At 35.8% G+C, this 19,693-nt stretch overlaps 2 protein-coding genes across 3 annotated transcripts in view; one reads left to right on the forward strand and one right to left on the reverse strand.

The window, feature by feature from the left end:
• RALGPS2 (Ral GEF with PH domain and SH3 binding motif 2) overlaps window positions 1-19,693 on the forward strand; it is a 103,723-nt gene that overhangs the window by 46,233 nt on the left and 37,797 nt on the right. The window lies entirely within an intron of this gene.
• ANGPTL1 (angiopoietin like 1) lies at window positions 455-18,234 on the reverse strand. Its single transcript, XM_009275866.2, has 5 exons — window positions 17,881-18,234; window positions 10,373-11,230; window positions 4,933-5,126; window positions 2,391-2,661; window positions 455-1,170 (listed from the first exon to the last, which is right to left on the reverse strand). The coding sequence occupies exons 2-5, from the start codon at window positions 11,196-11,198 to the stop codon at window positions 983-985; spliced, it is 1,479 nt and encodes a 492-aa protein (XP_009274141.1). The 5' UTR covers window positions 11,199-11,230; window positions 17,881-18,234; the 3' UTR covers window positions 455-982.

Consider the following 19,693-nt stretch of genomic DNA (forward strand, 5'->3'; position numbering starts at 1 on the left):
TGATCACTTGTTCAGACCCCATCACTCCTAATTGGAGCAGGAGAGGGTTCTCCAAGTGTCAAATCATGACCTTAATATCAGGACTTTTCCTTTTGTCATTTAAGTTCAAAGTATCAAGAAATATTTTTGTTTAATTCGGATGTTTGAATATGGAGGTAGAAAGTAAAAAAAAAAAAAACCAACTGAGCAATTTGGTTGTCTTGAGTTTATCAATCATTTCATACAATTATTTTTCTTACGTTAGGAACATTTTGCCTAAGTGTTTTACAGAAGGTAGGATATGCAGATCTTAAGGAATTCTCTACACCACTAAGAAATTTTGTATTTTATGTTTAATTTGCCACTTCATTTTGAAATAATTATTTGTTGCAATAATCTCTCTCTGCTGGCAAAGCCTAGAATTTGCAAAAATCTCTCTCTGCTGGCAAAGCCTAGAATGTTTTCAATTTTTTGTGTAGCTTCTTGAAGAAAATCTTAAACAGTAATGTGAAGTCAGATTTTCATTGAAAGTAATACCAACATTTTTAAATAAATTGTTAAATAACTAATCAATTTTCACATTAAAGCAAGACAATGTCATTTCACATATTTACATTTAAGGGTTGAGCTAACCTGAAAAAGCATAAGCTTTTTAAGTGAAAAAGCTTATATCTTGTCATAAAACTGGAATTTTTTACCAGCTTTAATGACTGTTTACATAAAGTATGTTGGACTTGAACAAAGATAAATATGCTATGCAAGCACAAACGTCTGCTTTTGTGAATGTATGTTTAAAAAAACACCGTCTGTCACAGTAGAAAAGGTTTCTAAAAAAAGGAGGGTGGAACACAACAGGAAAAAAAAAGACAGGAAAACTGTAGACCTGCTTTTTGCAGGGGCAGATTGTGCAAAATAATGATTAAAAAGTAATATTTTATTTTTCTGGAACTCAAGCACTGAGAAGTTTATACGTGATCACTTGAGCACTGTGGGATTTTCCTCCTCAGTCTATAGGTCTGATCATCATTTGAACTGCTTTCAAGGAGTAGGAACCTCCCCGGTACTCAGCCCAAAATATTCCATCCTGATACTTGCTCCTGTAGTGACCTCCTCTGTACCACACCCCGTTAAGGTTAGAATGGGCACATGCGTTGTACCACCAGCCGCCTTTGTGAAAGTGAGCACAGTTTCCTGTGAAACAGAGGAGAAATGGAGATTAGCAAATGCTTTCATATTCTGGCTTACTCTTAGAGGGAACTTTTAAGTGCTTCATAGCCTGTTGTGGTCATATCAGTTGCTGCTTCTACCTAAATTAAAAATTCTGTTGTAACAGCAACCGTTGCCTGGAGGGGTGACGATTAACACGGTATTTAGTGTGACAGCTGAAAACTGAGGAGATCAGCTCTTCTCAGACTACCAGCAGTGATTGTCCATGAGCTAACATTCAAGGAACTCGGATTATGTACTGTTTAGAAATACTTCAGTGGAAGCAATGTGAGTTGATACAGTCCCAAGCAGCATGCAGGGCCACAGTTCCACAAAGAGTTGCTTGTAACTTGTGTATTTACTGTTACAGGCTTGTTTAAGAGTTTGCAAGATTTGTCCAGCTTTATGGTTGTTGACAGCTGAGAAAAAGCAGTTGAAGTATTACACTCCCCAACCTTTCTTTTATTGCTAAGGCTTTAAGGGGAAAGCTGGAGTAAGAGCATGGAAATGAACAAAAAGTGTCCTTTAAGGATAATGAAACAAGGTGATCTGCCTGTTTCTCAAGTATTGGTACATAACTAAGCCTGTGCACAATTGCAGTTCCTTTCATGCTGTTCAGAGGCTTTAGTTCATGGTGATGATTGTTATGTGGCCACAGTACTACTCTGAGAGATCACCTGGACAGGTATTCTGACTGCAGAGTCACATGCAAGTGATAAGGATGTCATTGAGCTAAATACGAAGCTTGCTGAAGTGTGCCTGCAATGAGGGTAATAGAATTTGAATTTCTGAATGGTGCAGGGGCTGAAAGGGGGCCCTGATTTTTATCATTATTATTATCATCATTATTATCATCGTGATTTTTATCATTATCAGTTTGAAGCATCTTTCAATAGAGTTGTTTTATCAGAATTTACTTTTTTTGTACTATAGTCTTTTTTGAAAGGTAGTATCACTAATGGAATCTACTGTATTCACTTTTCACATACATACTAGTTTCCTTACCTGAATACATATCCCTGTCTCTGTCCAATGTTGTAAATTGCTTTCCGCATCGTGATTTTTATCATTATCAGTTTGAAGCATCTTTCAATAGAGTTGTTTTATCAGAATTTACTTTTTTTGTACTATAGTCTTTTTTGAAAGGTAGTATCACTAATGGAATCTACTGTATTCACTTTTCACATACATACTAGTTTCCTTACCTGAATACATATCCCTGTCTCTGTCCAATGTTGTAAATTGCTTTCCGTTATGCCATATCATGGAATCGCCTGCATTTCCTTGGTAAGTTCCTAAGCGTAGCCTGTAGAATTCGCTTTCGGGCTCCAGGCGGAAACTGCTGTATTCTGCATAGACTTTCTTATTGCTCCAGTCCTCTAACTCAATCAACAGTCTGTAATTATCCTGATTGGTAAGCATGTAAATATTTTCTAGTCCCAGCCAGTACTCTCCATCAATGTTTCCAAATCCTTTCTGTACAAAAGAAGATCAGGTGATGTTAGCTTAGTTTTTCTTCTTTGTCAAAATGCTCATCAGTAGCAGTATCATAAACCAGTGGAACCTGGGTACTGAAGGCCTTTAAGCTTCTGAATGACTGCTCAACCCATGCATTTAAATGCTTTATTTTGCTGCACTTGGTCTCAGTTGGACTGCTCTCTGCATGAGGTACTACCAGAATCAGTAAAGGTGGCAAAACTATCTGTTTTCTGTGATGTCCTCTTCTTTTTAAGATAAAGGGAGAGAGAATAGGGAAATTGAAACAATGTATTTCTTGACAAAGCCGAGGGAATCTGTAAGAATGTATGAGTGATGAAATTTAAGGGGGTATATTTCCAGGTTGGAAAAGCTATTTATGGATCAACAGTCTCAGTGTTCAAGGTAGATAACTTTTTGTTGCCTTTTTAATGCAACTAGTGTTGTTATTTACTGTAAATTTAATCACATAATTCACCTGTGCTCTTTACTAGATTTATTAGAAACGAAATATAAAGACGTCTTCCCTTTCAAATCACAGACTACTGGTACAGTAGCTGTGAAGTGATATTTCATATCTGCTGTCTCCTGTCCCTAAGTAAACCAGTGTTGTTAATGTTTGGTGTTGCAGCTAAGGTAGGTATGTCACCCACCATAGCTATCTGTTACGCTTCCTAGTTTCTGAGGTCTTCCTAACCTCCTTCTCAGGCTGCTGATTATGTAGGACCTACAATTGATTTCCTGCTTCAAATCACTTTCTGGGGAAGTCTCTCTCCAGTAGATAAACAGTGTAGGCTCCTAACTCAAGCTGCAGTTTCACAAGTGGCTTAAGTTGATCTAGCATCATGCTACTGCCAAAAATGGTAGCAGTGCTTTTCTCCTGGCTCATGGCCACATTTGCAATACTTCCCTCGCGTCAACATTGTAGCTGTGCAGCTGCACAGAGATCGGGAAAGAAGTAGAAATGTGGGCATGGGAGACGTGTCTGTTGTCAGTGGTTTAAAGCCAGTCACAGAGGTGCACCTTCAAGTACCTGAAGTTAGGTAATAGGAATACCATCTTCAGCCACTGCAATTTAATGAGAAATCTCTTGGGGGCAAATTTGCCCAAGCTTGAGCCATTATTAGACACCAGTTATACACTCTTCTACATTTTATTTGTATTATGTTCAAAATGTTTATGGTTACTTTATAAAGCACTCCATAACTGCCTTGTAACATTAAAAAAAACCAAACCAACCACCTATTTTTCTGAGAAGTAAAGACCTTGAATAACTGCTACTAAGGAATGATTAACATTTGAATCACTAAATTCCAGAAATGCAAAACGTGAAAATCCTTATAGTAATCTTTTGTCATTTCCTTTGTATATATGATTTTTAGATGACTGATTGAGTTAAATGTGGCTCAGTTCTCTCTTCAGATACAATGCACGTGGCAATTGTAGATCCATTTAAAGTGAGCGCAGCACCACAGGGAACACCCGTGTCCTATATGTATGAAGTCAGTACATTATTATTATTTTAAAAACCCAACCAAATGGATTTTCAAATTTCCTGTCTAGCATGTAATTACTCCAAAGCAGCATGCATTTGTAATCCTAGGCATTATGCCTGCTGGTGCATAATATCACAATAACACACAAGAATGTGTTTCCCTTCACAAGCCCTACATCTTCAGATTTCTAACCTAATTTTAAAGGTAGAAATTATTTCCTTTAACTCATTATTAGGAATGTTTTTAAGTTGAGGCCCTGATCCTGCAAATCTATTAATATGCTTAAATGAATAATTCCACTGACTGAGACTGCTTATTCATAAGGGAGACAATTAAGCTTTTCAAGTACTTACTGTAGTTCTCAGCATGTAAATAAAAATCATGTGTTTAGTTAGGTCTTTGTAATAAATGACTTCCCAGTCACTGTCTAGAATAACATGTCTCCCCAGTTGTGTTGTGCATTACAAATGCAGGCTATTTCAGACAGTAAGTTAGCTGATACAAAGTTAAGTAATGCATTGTGTGAAATAGCACATGCCCACTGAAATGTTTGCCTCTGAGGGATGACCACTCTCTTCAATTATCTTTGTTTGTAAAATTAATTTCACTGTCTAATTTAGCAGGTATCTATTTCCAACTCCTCAGTGTTTTCATTCAGTACAACTGTTTGCAATGAAGAATTGCATTGGAAATGTTCGCATCGCCTTGATTGCAATAGATAATGTCACTGCTGCACTGAAATGAAGCAGCTGATTTTCTGCATTCCAGAATTTACCTTGTAACTGTCCCAGTTCCTGAAAAAGTTGACAGATCCATCTGTCCTCTTCTGAATAACTGCCCATCCTCCAGGGTCCAGGCTGTTCTCACACCATAGTTGCATCGGCTCGTTACTATTTTCAGGTTTGATCATATAAATCCCGCTGTTGGAATGCCCAGCTTCCTTGGCTTGTTGGCAGTCTTTGAATGGACCTTTTTGAAAAGAAATACTATAAGCATTCAGGCTTGGCTATGGAGTGCACATTGTTTAAGAATGTTTTGTAATAGTAACAAAGTCAGTAATTCAATTAAGGTAAAACTACCATGGAAAACAGTGTAAAAAGTTACTGTCCTGGATTAATTGTGTATATATAAATAAACATGTCAATATCCTATATATATTTTTTAAACAAAAACTTCATTTTGCTAAACAGGTAATAGACTTTAGTTACCAACACCCAATTTTTAAACTTTGTCTACTGTGTCAAAGATTTATACTCTGACTCCTGATATTCAAGAAGTGCATTATGATTTTCATTAACTATTTTCTCCTGTACCACTTTTACAAGAGGTAGATGTCAATTTACTTCATTGTCCTAGTGCACCCATTTGAAGCTGGTGGAAGTTTAAAACAAACCAAACCAAACCTGAGACACCCAAACAACCCCCCCACACACACCTGAATACATAAATAGTTTGAGAGCTGCTGTAAGAAATATTTACTGCCAAAGTCTACAGACATTGAATTTAGTGAAAGAGTATTCTTAAACTGCATAACTTTTTTGCCTTTATGTACTTACCCAGTTCTGGGATCAGCCTGTTAACTGTGGATAGGAATCTTTTAAGTTTCATGTGTCATCCTGGTGTGATACATGTAGATGGATACTGATGAAGAAAATATGCAAGCGGTGGAGAAGGACTTTTGAGCAGCTATAAGGGCTCACATACTTGTTTTCAGGGCTGTGATTCTACAGAAATGCTGTTGACAGTGCTGCTTGAAAGCTCTATTTTAGACCATGTGAATAGTGGTTTTACAAATACTACTTACAGAAGAGCATCTAGTTATTCTGTAAGAAGCATGCAGCTTCCATTTCTCTGAAAACTTTGCCTAGTTTGCCTTTCAGTTTTTGGTAATATTTTTATTTTCTACTTTTTAGAAAAGGATTTATGTTCATGTATCACTACTTCAGTTGATTTAAAGAGAGACTGCTTATTTACTAATGAAAAGCAGGATTTGTTCTGACGGCTAGTTAGTGGTGGATGCCCAAATATATTTGAAAACTCATACTCAGTAAATCTGAAAGTAAATTACCTACAGCTTTCCTCTCATTTTAGGAGGCTCATTTTCTCAAATCTGCTTGGAATTTCAGAGAAAACTCATCAGTCACAGAAGAAGCTAATGTGCAAAGAAGCATAGGAGACAGTTGTTGAGGTTATTCTTTAATCAAAAGTAGAGGTTGAGTGAAAGTGGCCTTCATTGCAGATTAAGGTTGTGTGACAAAAGCAAATTGAAAGTTGCTCTTTCTTTAGATCTTAAACTAGTAGTTGCCAGTTGGATAAGTGTGTAATAAGCAAGAAATCCATAAAGCATTTCATATTAATTAGAGTGCAAAAAGCTTGTGTATGTAATGAAGGTGTCTACTGGGAGCTTCTGGCTGTGACAGTGCTACCAAGAATGCTGCAGACACTGAGCCATTGTTGTAAGTACTGCTGCATACTGTACTGTCAGTATTTTATGATGTTTTTGTCATTCTTGCAGTGCATGCAGTAGTAGCTTAGGAAAGAATACTGTAGCTTTGGTATAAGAGTGCTTTTTCTCTTATTCACAATTAAAATTTCCACGTAGATTGTGCACATTGCAAAATTTGTCCAGTGGATAGACAATTTCCTGGGCTAAGCTGGATCTCATTCCCTTTCCTTGAACTGTCTAAAGTAAATTTGGGTGCTGTATAACCAACAGGGACATTGTTCTAGAAGTACTATTGTAAAGCAATTATCGTATTAGAAAAAGTGTATAAACGGACAAGTAGGTTTTTCTATAATACTAATTGAATATTAAGAATAGCTCAGTTTAAATCTGCTATATATTATTTCACATGATTTCCACTGGAGGAGGAGTTGAGGACTCATTTTTCCATGAGAGACCCAAGCAGATGTTTGGAGTGATTTTAAGTAACTTTTAAGGCAGACAGAACTGTACTAGTCTGTTTATGTAATACACTTTGATCACTTCTGAAATTCAGCTGGCATTAAGGTCACAGGATACAACTTGTCTGCTTTTTGATGCTCAGATTTGTCTATGTGCTTATCATAACCTAATGTTGTAGCAGATGTAACAGAGTTCTGCTCTTAGTGTAAGGAAATCCAACAAATCGCATAACTTTTGGTGTATAGCCTTGAATCCTTTTTCAGAAGTAAATTCTTTGTTATATGTAATTAGCTTAAGTTCATGGATATAAGAACTGATCCATTTTGTGGTCAGTGGAAATGCTGAGATTTGTGAAACAGTGTAATACTCTCCACAGTGCTGGTGTGAGTGGAGACTCTCTGGCTCCGTATCATCTCTCATGCATATCTAGTCTTTTGTAACAGTCTGTTTACGCTAAGTTGCTGAGACAATTAGTTATAAGTTAGAAATACTCTGAGGAGATGATCTGTTAAGTATTTCACTTCTAAAATTGTGTGTTAGACTGACGATTTAGTACAGATCCTTTCTATTGTAAATTAGATGTAGTAGAGAAGGAAAGCGATTAAATATTTTAAGTTGGAAGCTTAATAAAATGATGGCTGAATCCTATTTAAGGTGCCAAATGTTATCTTAAGTGGATGATACAGAAGCTGTGCTTGTGTAAGCTTCATATAGAGGATTTTTTGGGAAATAGTAGAGGAAAATTCCAAAATAAAATTGGGGATCTATTAAAAAAAAAAAAAGTTACATTGTTAACTGAGTGGTACTGTTAAAAAAAAAAAGTTACATTGTTAACTGAGTGGTATTAGCAGCAGAGTGGGTGGGGGGTGGGTGTAATTTTCAAGTGCTCTTTCTACTACTTTTTGCAACATAGTGGCAATAAAATTTGGGGACACTAGACACTATTCCAAGGATTAAGATAATAGTGAAAACTGTAATTCGCAGGAACATTATTCTTCCTCAATTTTTAGGGCCATATTGTTAACTGAGTGGTATTAGCAGCAGAGTGGGTGGGGGTGGGTGGGTGTAATTTTCAAGTGCTCTTTCTACTTGAAGTTACTTTTTGCAACATAGTGGCAATAAAATTTGGGGACACTAGTTACTATTCCAAGGATTAAGATAATAGTGAAAACTGTAATTCGCAGGAACATTATTCTTCCTCAATTTTTAGGGCCATTTGTATGCAAATTGACTAAAATACTCTTCAGAAAATAAGATCTCATCCTTCAGTTCCCCATATATTTTGAGTTTTACTCTCCACCCACAATATTAAGATGCATGTTGACTCTTCTGTGAACTTCTGCTGCATGCAAGTATTTGCTAGGTACAACATCTTCAGATATAGTAGGAGAAAGCTCCTACTTGTTTGTCCAGTTGTTTAGTCTGTCATAACCAAGTCTTTGATGGGACTGTTTGGTTTTCATTGGTCTTTTTTGACATCTTTATACAGTATAAATAGTCATAATCTTTTAACTGGAAAGGTCATTTTTCTATGACATAGACAATTTTGGTTCCGTGCACCATTAAATATGCTTACCTTAATTTAAAAAATCAGAGATAATAACGGCATTCTGTTGCAATTTAGAAGTTTTGTTTTTGATGATTGATGCTCTATCAGCTGTAGCAATTCTCAACCCTCATTATCCCAAGGCACTGCAAGAAACACTTAAACTTCAAACCCAAGAATCTAGTATTAAATAAAGGAAATTGAATAATGTTAAAATAAATTTCCTAATATTTATGTGGGCCCCCTTGCCCACAATGGATTCAAATTCTGAACTTTTAGGGGTAAAGGGGCTAGTGAAAACCATGGTAGATAATTTAGAGGAAAACATTTAGTGCTGTTGCTTCATTTTGTATGTACAGCAGGCATATATTGAGAGAGAAAAAGATGCATTTATAACAAAACCTTGAAGCATGGGTTTTCTGGGAAACAGGAATTCACCGTTTTTTAGAATTATACTTTTGCTGTCTGACCAGACATTAACATAATGCTTTTATATTAGCTCTTTCCTTTGTGTCATGATGTGCGATTTAAATTCTCATGACATCTGGCATTTTACTTGGGCTTGTGCCTGAATTTTCTGCAGACCCTGAATAAAAATAGTTGTTCTTTACATCAGCAGTTATTTTTTTTTGTAATGCTGTAGAACAGTCACAAATAAATGTTTGTCTTCATCTTAGGAACTAAGTTGAACTTCCAACTGTGACTAAAGGCAATTTGAAAGCAAAAAAAACCCCAACCAAACCTTTTTTCTGTGCAAGCTAACAGAAGCCAAGAGCAAGCGCTTGAATGGATGTCTGAGAAACTTGTTTTTCCAAATCCTTAAATTTTTTTTTATCGCAATTCTGTCAAAATTTTAATAAAGTGAGAATCATAATAGAATTCTGGGCAGCTCAGAGGTAGTTAATTTTCTTGTCACTAGTTTTGTTTCTAGTGATAAATGAATTTATCTAATGACCTGAAGAATGTAACCACTGAAGATGTGATACAGTCTCCTGAATGTATTTTCATAATATTTATGGTATTAGTTTAACTTGCCATTCCCTACCAACATCAAATTACTGGGAATGTAGTCACTCATTTTAAATTTTCAAAGCTGAGTGCATCTAATTGGATCCAGCCTTGATTCAATTATCCTTTCAAACTTATCTTACTCTCTTGAATACTTCAACCAAACACTCAGAGACTTATTGCACGACTGTGTTGGTGGATTTAGATGTTCACTTTAAAGCAGTTCAGAATAGAAGGAATAAAATTCTTCTAGCAGGATTAACTTCTGGCAAATGTGTATGTGTAAGTGTAAAGGACAACTACTTAAAATTACTTCATTTATTTAAGAAGAATTAGCTTCTCTTATTCACCATTGCTGGTTACTGTAACATGTAGCTAGTAGGCATCTTCAAAGAAACAGGGCTAAATACTAGAAAATATATGCTAATACTGAATTTTCATTCCCATAACTCAAACCCAGCTGGAGACAGAAACCCCAATACTTTGTGATTCAAAGGCATAAATACTTCAGATTGAATTTCTTAGTATCAACTATTTCAACAAATTCATCTTATGCAGCTATAGCTTAAGAATTAGACTATTTGGCAAACTAAAGCTTTCTGGGCAGGAGGGGGGTGGGAGTGGGGTGGGGGGCAGAATCAGGAGCAAGTATCTGTACCAGATACTTTAAATTCTTCATTCTATTTCTATAGCCAGGACAGTTTGCCTCTGAAATAGAGTAATCTCATGTTAGATAAATAGTGATAGGCAACTCACCCTCATTAATTAAAGCCAGTGGTGGTACTCTGAAAGGACTCTTTGTAGGAGAAGTAGCTGGATCAGGTGGTGGCCTTACATCTCTGTCTCTAGGGTAACCCGGGTCTCGTTGTATCTCATTACCTCCCAGAAGAACGGGAGTGTATGGCTGGCTGTTAGGAATGTGCTGTGGCACGACTTGAACAAGAGGTGGAGACCCATGGGTGTCCTGTCGTGAGAAGATTCTCAAGCACTGCTCTTCCAGCAGTGAGATAGTCACAGACTGATTATTTACAAGATCAGTTAGGGCTGCATATTTCACTTCAAGCTCCTTGTATTTTGTTGCCATCTTCAACATTTCTGTTGTAACATTAAGGACTTTGTTTTCCAGTTGGGAAAGCTCAAGTGAGTTATCACGCTTTCTAATTATCTCATGCAAGAGTTGCATATAGAGTTGGGTGACCCGAGAGTTCATGTTACGACTTTCTTTCCTCAGTAATTTTACTTCATTCACAATGTTTCCATCCACATCCACTACCAATTGCAAAATGTCAATCTCCCGCTTTTGCTTGGACAGGACATCCTTCAAGTTCTCTATGTCCATTCTTGTGACTTCGTCTTTTCTGTTACCAGTACCTGGTCCATTAGTATTCACGCAAATTGGCCCTGTGATTTTTTGTTCTGGGACCAAGAATGTGTAACCACATTTCTTCCCTTCCTCTCCACCGTCTGCTGAACGAGGGTGCCTCCATTGGGATGTTTTATTAGGCGTAGATTGTTCTGTACAGCGCCCGATAGACAACAGCAGGAACAATAGTACACCCAAAGTCCATTTAAATATCTTCATTTTGAAGCAAGTATGATGACTGTCAGAAGAGACTATTGAACAGATAGAAGATAAAATAATTAAATTAAAGCCATAACTAAGGCTTCTGTACTGCTTCAACTACCTAAAATTATGGGTTTGCCATGCTTACATGTATGTAGACAAGTCTTTGGAATCTGTTGGTTGCAGTTAGGTTCCATTCGATTAACTTCAAAGAATAGCTTTCTATTTTGAGCAGCAAACCTTAAAATTTAGGTATTGGATTTAGTAGAAAAGTTGTTGCAATGGATAAATGTTCAGAAACAATGTTCTGCTTGGATTATGTGTTATGCTTTCATTACAAATTTGACTGTACTCACTGCAGTTAAAGGCATAAGGTTATAGGACATACAGAGTGCTTGCAGAATATCTTCATAGAAGGCAAGTAGGGAGACAGAGTGACGGCTGATAGTATTTTCAAAAATATTTATAGAAATTTTGGAATTTGGATTATATAAGCCTTTCTGGTCCTCTTTTAGTTTTATATATGTATATATCGATGTATAATTTGTTAAATACTATATACATACCTATTCATATATACACACATGCATTTTTCAAATGTATATATACACAGATATAGTAGACTTGAAAAATACAGACATATCGAACGCTATTTTTGGACGTTAGTGTTAGGCAGGAGATTAGCATAACATAGTTGTCTCAAACATTGAAAATTACATATTCAAGTAACTTTAAATTTGTAAGGAAACCCTATAACGCTGTTCTGCATTTGTGTCCTTTTGAGATAAACATTTAAAATTGTTGTCACGCTATTTTTGTATCTTTGAGAACATTTTTATCCAGTTATCAGGTGTGTTTTCAATATAAATACCATACTGAAGTGTTTCATTCACCTTTCAAAGAAAATAATGTATTTCTTTTTAACTTTGTGTAAAGAATTAAAATACAGTGATAAAGATCGAAGAATGCTTTGAGACACCTGGTTTTTTAACTTTATTTTTAAAAATATTTGATATTATAAACAAAGGTAGCACTTAAATCAGGGGAAAAAAACCTCATCTTTCATGTTTTATTTGCTTTGTCAAGCAGATCACTCTTCCTTCTTATCTCAGCTGTTGATCTGGCTTTCCTTTCCAGACTACTATTAGTGGTTGTACAAGGCCTTGTACAGTGGCCTTTGTATAGTTATGAAGAGAAATAAAGTAAAACCAGAGAAGGTTAATAATTTTCATGCTGTTCCTGCCAAGTTTAAGTGCATTTGGCAATCCTGAAACAGTCACCCTGAAGGAGAAGCAGACCAGTGCTGCTTCCTTTACATTCACATTTACAAATGATAAGGTGACTTTTGTGTCAGGTCACTTCTCCCAGTTCTGTTACTGGCTTTAGTATTATTGCTGCAAGTGATGTCTGCTCAACCTCAGAGTACACATATCAAGTCTTTTTATTTTGGCTTCACTAAGAGCAGTGGTTACAAACTTCAAACCATGCTGTACATGCAGTCAGGAATTATATCTAGGAATCTTGATGAAATGGCTGACAGTTGTATTGCAAGCCCTGCTTCTGGGAGGGGAAGAAAACACTTGCTTTTTGACACATACTGAAAATCATTTTTTACCCTACGTAAATGGAGGGAATACATAAAAGTTTGAGAATGTTAATATTTAAAAACTCATTTCTGTATGTTTCACTGTTAGTATGTAGTAATAAGTATTTTGGTGTCTAGTAGTAAATATTTTTTTGCCAGAAACAAAACTTGGTTAAGAGTTTTGTTAATATTTCTCTGGTGAAAGTGTAACTTCTGTTTTTAAAAAAAAAAAGTAGGAAAAAGTATCACTTTTCTCCAGAGCTAATTGTGTATTTTTCTTTGGTAATTTCAGACATTTAAAATATTAATCACTTGAACAGTGTAGTTGGAGGTTCATTAGATTAAATTTTCACATGAATTATGGTAAACACATGGGAAACAGGCCTGCGTGTGGTTTCTAACTTGACAAAGATGAGCTAAGCTAAATGTCTGAAGCTTGAAACCTCTTCACATCTCCTAAATTATTTTTCAATATTTTATGTTCAGTGTTTGCAGATGCAGGGAAAGTGACTTCATGGCATATGGTTAAGGATGAAGCTATAGTAAAAGTCCAGTATTTTACTATTTTCACAGTATATAATAGCTACTTCGTAGTCCAAAAAAGGTGAATAACACTTCAGTTCTTGGTAGTTTTTAAAGACCCTATACAGTTACTTAAATAATGAATGGCTGGGGGTTTTCCCCACAGCAGCACATTTTTCCCCTGAAATACATTAAAACTTAAATGAATCTTTCAAAACCAAACATTTTGCAATGCAGCCCACTTTCTGACCATGTATTCTGCTGCAGTCTGCTTTCCACATTTCTTTTAATATAATTTGTGTTCATTTTGAACACTTATGCTTATGTGTTAGTTCTGTGTCTATATATGTGCTGTCAGACCATAAAAAGAATTAAATGATCTACTACAGCATAACCAAATGCAACAGCTGCATAAGATTATGCCCTAGAACTTTGAAATAATTCAAATGTCTTATATTAAACTGAGACATTTCAGATAAGCATGGATCAGTTCCTTCTGAGAATCTACCTGGTAGAGAACATATATGCTTCCATGGAAATTTTGGTGTTGAAAAAATTAAACATCTTATGATATTGCTTGGCGTGTTTAAGCAGCTTAATGCCTAACTTGTTATACAAGAATAGGTTCTGGGCAAGATATTTACCTGGAGTTTTAATCAGCTTAGAAGGAAATGAAAATACTGTTTCAGAAATTTCCTGATGTTCTGGGCAAGCAGCTTAAAAAAATATAAATTGTTTATCCAAAGTATCACAGAATGATAGCCTAATATGTAAGACCTAAAAATGACAAATACTGGAGTTAGGAAATAGTTTTAGGGTTTTTTTAATCAGACGCATTATGTCACAGATTCCCAGGTTTAGATGTTTAGGTAGTGTCATAACTGTTATGAGGTAAAGCGGTTGAGGCTCAGGGATCAGTTTAGACAGAACCACAGTCTCAAACCCTTCCTGCAAGTCTAGAGTTGCTTGTAGTGAGTGTGACTGCTGAAATACCTGAATGCAGACCTTGGAAAATAAGCGAGGGAGGTCATGATTGCATATACTATTGCTTTAAAATACGTTATTTAACTCTTTATGAACTGTTGTGTTTTTTAAATCAGAATAGACTGTCACTTCACTAGGTTCTGTCGTGTTTCGGTGTCACCCAATTTTGGGTCTCAGATTTCTGTAGAAGTGGCATTACGTATGTTCTGGCATGCTGATGTTTTATTGCTTTGCAGGAGGCACTGTGCAACTATTCATAGCAACACAAACTTCATCATCATCTTGTCAGAAACACTCAGAGCTGTGAATAGGGCTTCAATACCATTTTACATTTAATGCCATTCCTTTTCTTCTGGTTTCTTTCTTTTTCCAGACTGATCCCCATGAAAAAAAAAACTTGTTTCCAAAATTAGTCTTTGATTTATTACTTTTAAAAGTGTTTAAAGGAAAAAAATTCCAATTTAAAAGAGCAAAAGAAACCCGTAACTAGTATTTTTAACTTTCACTGAGAAACTACTATAACATTGTCTGTGTTACCCCAAAAAATATTGTATCGCTTACAAATATTAAAGTTGCAGGGATGAGGAAGTGTGGAAGCTAGTATATATTTGGCATTTTTTAACTTAATACACAGCAAACTATTCTTTGTTGTACTGCTGTGACTCTCACGTTCAGCAGGATGTAGAATTTGGAGACCCACAACGCAAATTAGAATCTCTTCTTTCAGAGCTGATGAAGACTGCTTCTCCATGGGTAGTGTAGGTTGTTATGACTGAATGTAAGGGAAGTGTTGCAGGTAAATGTGAATATAGGATTCCCTTTGTATGGAAAGTGCAGTATCAGTACATATCTTTATTCAGAATATTTATTAAAAGAATATGGTCAAATGATAAATACCAATGGTGCTCTCTTATTAACTTCCATTTATAAACATGTAAACCAGGAAGAGAAATAGACAGTTTTTTTGAGAAGGTAAATGATAATACTGAGAATAAAGATCCTCTGAACATGATACCAGTTAATCTGAAAGCTCTATTATTGATGTTACGCATACTTCGTTTTCTGTTAAGCTTTGTCCAAGCAGCTAAAATCAATAAAACCATCTATATTCTCCTATCTCAGAATAAGTGGAGATTTTTGTGGTTTTTTAATCTTAAAATTGGGTCCGTAGCATTAGAAGCATACTGCTGTGAGGAAAACACTCTTATTATAGGAGAAATGTTCACATGGATTTTTGATGTATCTGTGTACTTCTGTAAGTTACTTTCCCCTATATAAACAAGTGCTTTTCTGGTAAGTCACTCTGCCTTTGCCGAAATAACAGGATTACTTTCAATTGTATTGACTGGGATCCAGGAATAATACGTTCTTGGTTTTTGTTAGTCGAATACGTGATGTATTGAGTCACAGAATGCTACTTCTCTGAGACTAAGGGGAATCTGATTCCTTCTAGAAAAAGCAATTTAAAAATCTTCAGGGGTTTTTGAAGTAGTCACTGGAAATGTGTCACTTCTAAAAATTATAGATTCTTAGAAATTCTCTGCAGAATAGATTTCTAAATCTTGTCCTACTAGATATTCTGAAAACACAGCAAAATATCATAATATTTCCAGATTTTTTGGTGACTTTTTTTTTGTGAGGGTTCCTTTACATTTGTTTGCAGCCATTGTGTGTGTTTGCACCATTTTAACAGGCAGGTACAACGGAGTGGTGCATTTTGTGTTTGGAAATGTGTTATTTAGGGGCTCCAGAATTCTCTAAAACAGATGCTGAAGACATGAAGCATCTAGTGATGTTTGCTATAGGAAGTTTTATTTCATTCATTGGTGTATAAATTTTAAGGACCAGACTAATAGGGCATGTTACAAACAACAAACTAAGCCCAGTAATACAATAATGAAAACCTGATAAAGCTATGTATATACTGGCAGAAGTTTAAAGATTCAGAATTTCCACTCTCTGAAGTGAATTCCTGTAAAATTTTAAATGACATATTTTTCCATCATACATCAGATCATTCTTGTGGCACCAGCGTAATATTAGTAGTCCATTATTTGTTTAAAATAAGCATTTCAAAATTTGAACTCTAAAGTTGGAAGACAGCAAAAAAGAGAGAGGTAAAACCTTGCATATAGCCAGTTTATTGCTTTAAAATTATTTACTCAGCTGTTTTCATTTGTGAAAGATTTAGGAATTGTTCTAAGCCATGTAAATCAAAACCTTGGCTAATCATGAATGAATGGACTGGTGTCCAAAGCACACAATGTAGGCTTCAAATGGGTTTTTTTGTTGTTTAGGTTGTTCTCTTTAATATGTAAAGAAGCACAAAAGGATAGTAAGAAAAAGGGCTCAATAAATTGGAAAGGATCCATCTTTCTTTTTTTGTCAAGGCTGCTTCAGACTTTTTTTCCTCCCATAGCTACTTAACCTTTATTAAGTTTGCTTTCTGTAACACTTTGTCTCTTCTTTTAGCATCACCCCCTTCATTCTCTCTTAATGTGCCAGACATTTCTGAGAGTTTGTTAATACAAATACGTCACTTAAATTCTTTTCCATTGTTCTGGATTGTTTACTGTATTTTAATTTCCAAGTCAGCATGAAGAAAGGCAAAAAGTAGAAAATTAGTATTAGCAACTCTTTTTTTGGTTTTTATCTGTACTTTTGTCTTCTGTTTGTAAACAGCTTTCTTGCTTTAATCCTTGACTTGCAACTGCATCCTTCCCCCTCCCCCACCCCCCAAAGAACAACTGTAACAAACCCCTCTATTTTCTGCTTAATATAGTGTTGCCTTGTATGTTGCATTTCATGTTTATGAAATGAACCTTTATTTAGAAACAAACTGCTGCTTAATTGAGGTACAATTAACTTCCCCATCGTTCCACAAATTGTTAAAGGAAGGGATTAGTGCCTGTTGCAGCAATGCCTTTGGATTTTCAGCTGCACTATTGTTTGTGCTACAAACTTGATTATATTCTGAATCAGTGTATGACTCGAGTTTCTTGGTGGTTGTACAGCTTGGGCTACTTCTACTGCTCAGATGTACCATATATAAAAATGTAGTTGAAATGATATACAATGATTGCTACTTACAGATGTGCATTGATTTGCTTGGGATTTTTTACAGTGGTTTTATTGAGGTATCCATTTTCTAGTTCTAGTAATGCTAGGTCTATGCTCTGGCATTGGGTGAAATCCAGCTTTCCTGAACTCGATAGGATTTTCAGCTTTTGCTTTTTGGTACGATCAGAATTTCACATTAATATGTTCACAATACTCAAATTACATGCTTAGCAAAGAATCTGGTAGTACTAATTTTCTGTAACTGTATATAACAAAACCTACAGAAGATTTACAGCTAAACAACTGAAACTTGTTCATCCTCACAACTGGAATGAGTTAGTCTCTGCTCTAGTGCAGAGTCCTTTTTAATTCTTTCCAAGTTTCCAAAGTCTACCAAATGCCACAAAAGTGAGTTTTATATTTTAGTTGTCAAACTTTTCTCAGGCTGAGAGAGATTTGTCTGTTCACAGTATGTGGATGGTAGATGTATGTAGAATTTGCAAATAGCTCAAAACTAGACTTGCAAGTAAGAATAACTTTAAAACTTACCAAGAAAAAAAAAATCTTCCAGCTGTTTTGCTTCTGTGGTAGATGGAAAAAGAGGCCAAGCTGCTTTTTCTTCCTATATTACCCGATGCTGTGGATTGTTAATCTGCAGTTGGAGTTGAAAACTGCTTTTGTCTTTCTCTATTAGATCCAAGCTGTATTGAGGAATTGGGTTTCTCCATACGATAACCAAGCTTAACTAATCATTAAAAAAAAAAAAAAGAAAAAAAGAAAAAAGTAATGTTCCAGGAAGTTTTATTCCAGAAGAGAGAGAGAAATGTTTTTTGAAACTACACTGTTTTACTCTCCCATGCAGAAGTGCACTAACCAGCTACAGCTGACCCAGATTCCATATACATCACTTTTGGACAGTTTTTTTTAAACAAACACACACTCGACTTAGACGTTCAGCCCACCTATGATGTCACCACGAACACACTGAGAGCAGAAGAAACTCCTCCTTCGGATTTCCTATCCATACCCTCCAGAAAAGGAGGGGGTAGGGAGGCTGAGAAGTTATGAACAAGGAAAGATTGTTTGCCAGTAGAAGGGAGGGTACCATATGGCAACAGACTGTGCAAGAGTTCAGCAGGCAATTACAAATCAAACATTTTTACTACGCTGCCTAAAGATGCCTTTCAAGTTGTTACAGTACTGGGCTTCATTTAGAAGAAAGATTCTTTCAGGCTGATAAAACTCGATTTGTGTTGCTGGGAATAAAAGGGGCAGCCTGGCTGGATACAACAGGAAAAATGAACCATTTATAGTGTAGAAGAATGTTCAACAGAATGTCGCGTTCAATTCTTGACATTCACTTAATAAGAAACAGTTCCAGTTGTTAAACACATGAAGTCTCCGATACATGTGGAAAATGTTAAAACTGTGTGTGTGATGGTTTTGGGTAGGTATCAGAATATTTGATAACATCTGACTGGTGTTGGAAGTAGCAAAAGCCACAGAGATTATGCCCTGTGAGGAATGCAGAATACTGGTTTTAGTTCTGTCAATAGTCAGCTAGCACTTAAGTGCATTCAGTTTGCTTTCATTGATCTTTTTGGTTTCTTCACAAAGGAACATTTACAGTTACATTTGAAAGAGAATTACTCTATTATGCTTTCAAAATTATGTTAGACTTCATAGAAATGCATTGAATAAGTTTAGAGAACAGCTCTCTACAGAAGAGCTCTTGATTTAGCTAGAAGAAAAAAAATCAGTGCTTAACTGAGCAAGTCATTCAGAAAGATAATCCTACAAATGCATTGGTTTATAAAATCATGCATAATATTGCAGGTGCCTGTTCATAGTGAATTTCCTTAATTATAATTAGTAAGCATGATTTACTTCTTTCTGTGGAAGACTGAGGAGGCTTGGGATTTTTAAGGCCTGTTTGGACATTGCTTAGCAAAGTTAGGTTCAGGATAGCTTATGCAGTCTAGATAGTCATATTTATATTGCTATGCTATCTGATGTTTCTGATTATCCTTTCTATTTTTTAATAAACTGATTCTAGCAGAATAGAGAATTGAGAAATGTAGTAGTATATCAGGTCATGTGTAATACCTTTTTATTCACTTTTTTACATGTCACCTTTCAACCACAAGTATTTTAATTTGTTTCTGTGTGTGTGCACACACGCGCGTGTATGTGTTGATTTTGGAGTGATGCCCAGAGTTTCCCAACTCACATTTGAGGACTGTACTGGTTAGGTGCTATACAAACACAACTGCTGTTCTTGTGAGGTTGTATTAATAGTCTTCCACCTGTAAAGCCAAACTTCTTGTTATAATTCTGGTTATACAAGGCTGAGAGTGAACCA

This window comes from Aptenodytes forsteri, unplaced genomic scaffold, assembly GCF_000699145.1.
Source record: "Aptenodytes forsteri isolate BGI_AS27 unplaced genomic scaffold, ASM69914v1 Scaffold289, whole genome shotgun sequence".
Taxonomy (NCBI): domain Eukaryota; kingdom Metazoa; phylum Chordata; class Aves; order Sphenisciformes; family Spheniscidae; genus Aptenodytes; species Aptenodytes forsteri.

Excerpts from the sequence above, each read along its gene's own strand:
- ANGPTL1 (XM_009275866.2), bottom strand. The coding sequence starts at position 11,198 with ATGAAGATATTTAAATGGACTTTGGGTGTACTATTGTTCCTGCTGTTG. Across the intron at positions 5,127-10,372 it reads ACTGGCTTTAATTAATGAGG|GTCCATTCAAAGACTGCCAA; the intron begins GTGAGTTGCCTA and ends CTTTTCAAAAAG. Across the intron at positions 2,662-4,932 it reads GGAACTGGGACAGTTACAAG|AAAGGATTTGGAAACATTGA; the intron begins GTAAATTCTGGA and ends TCTTTTGTACAG.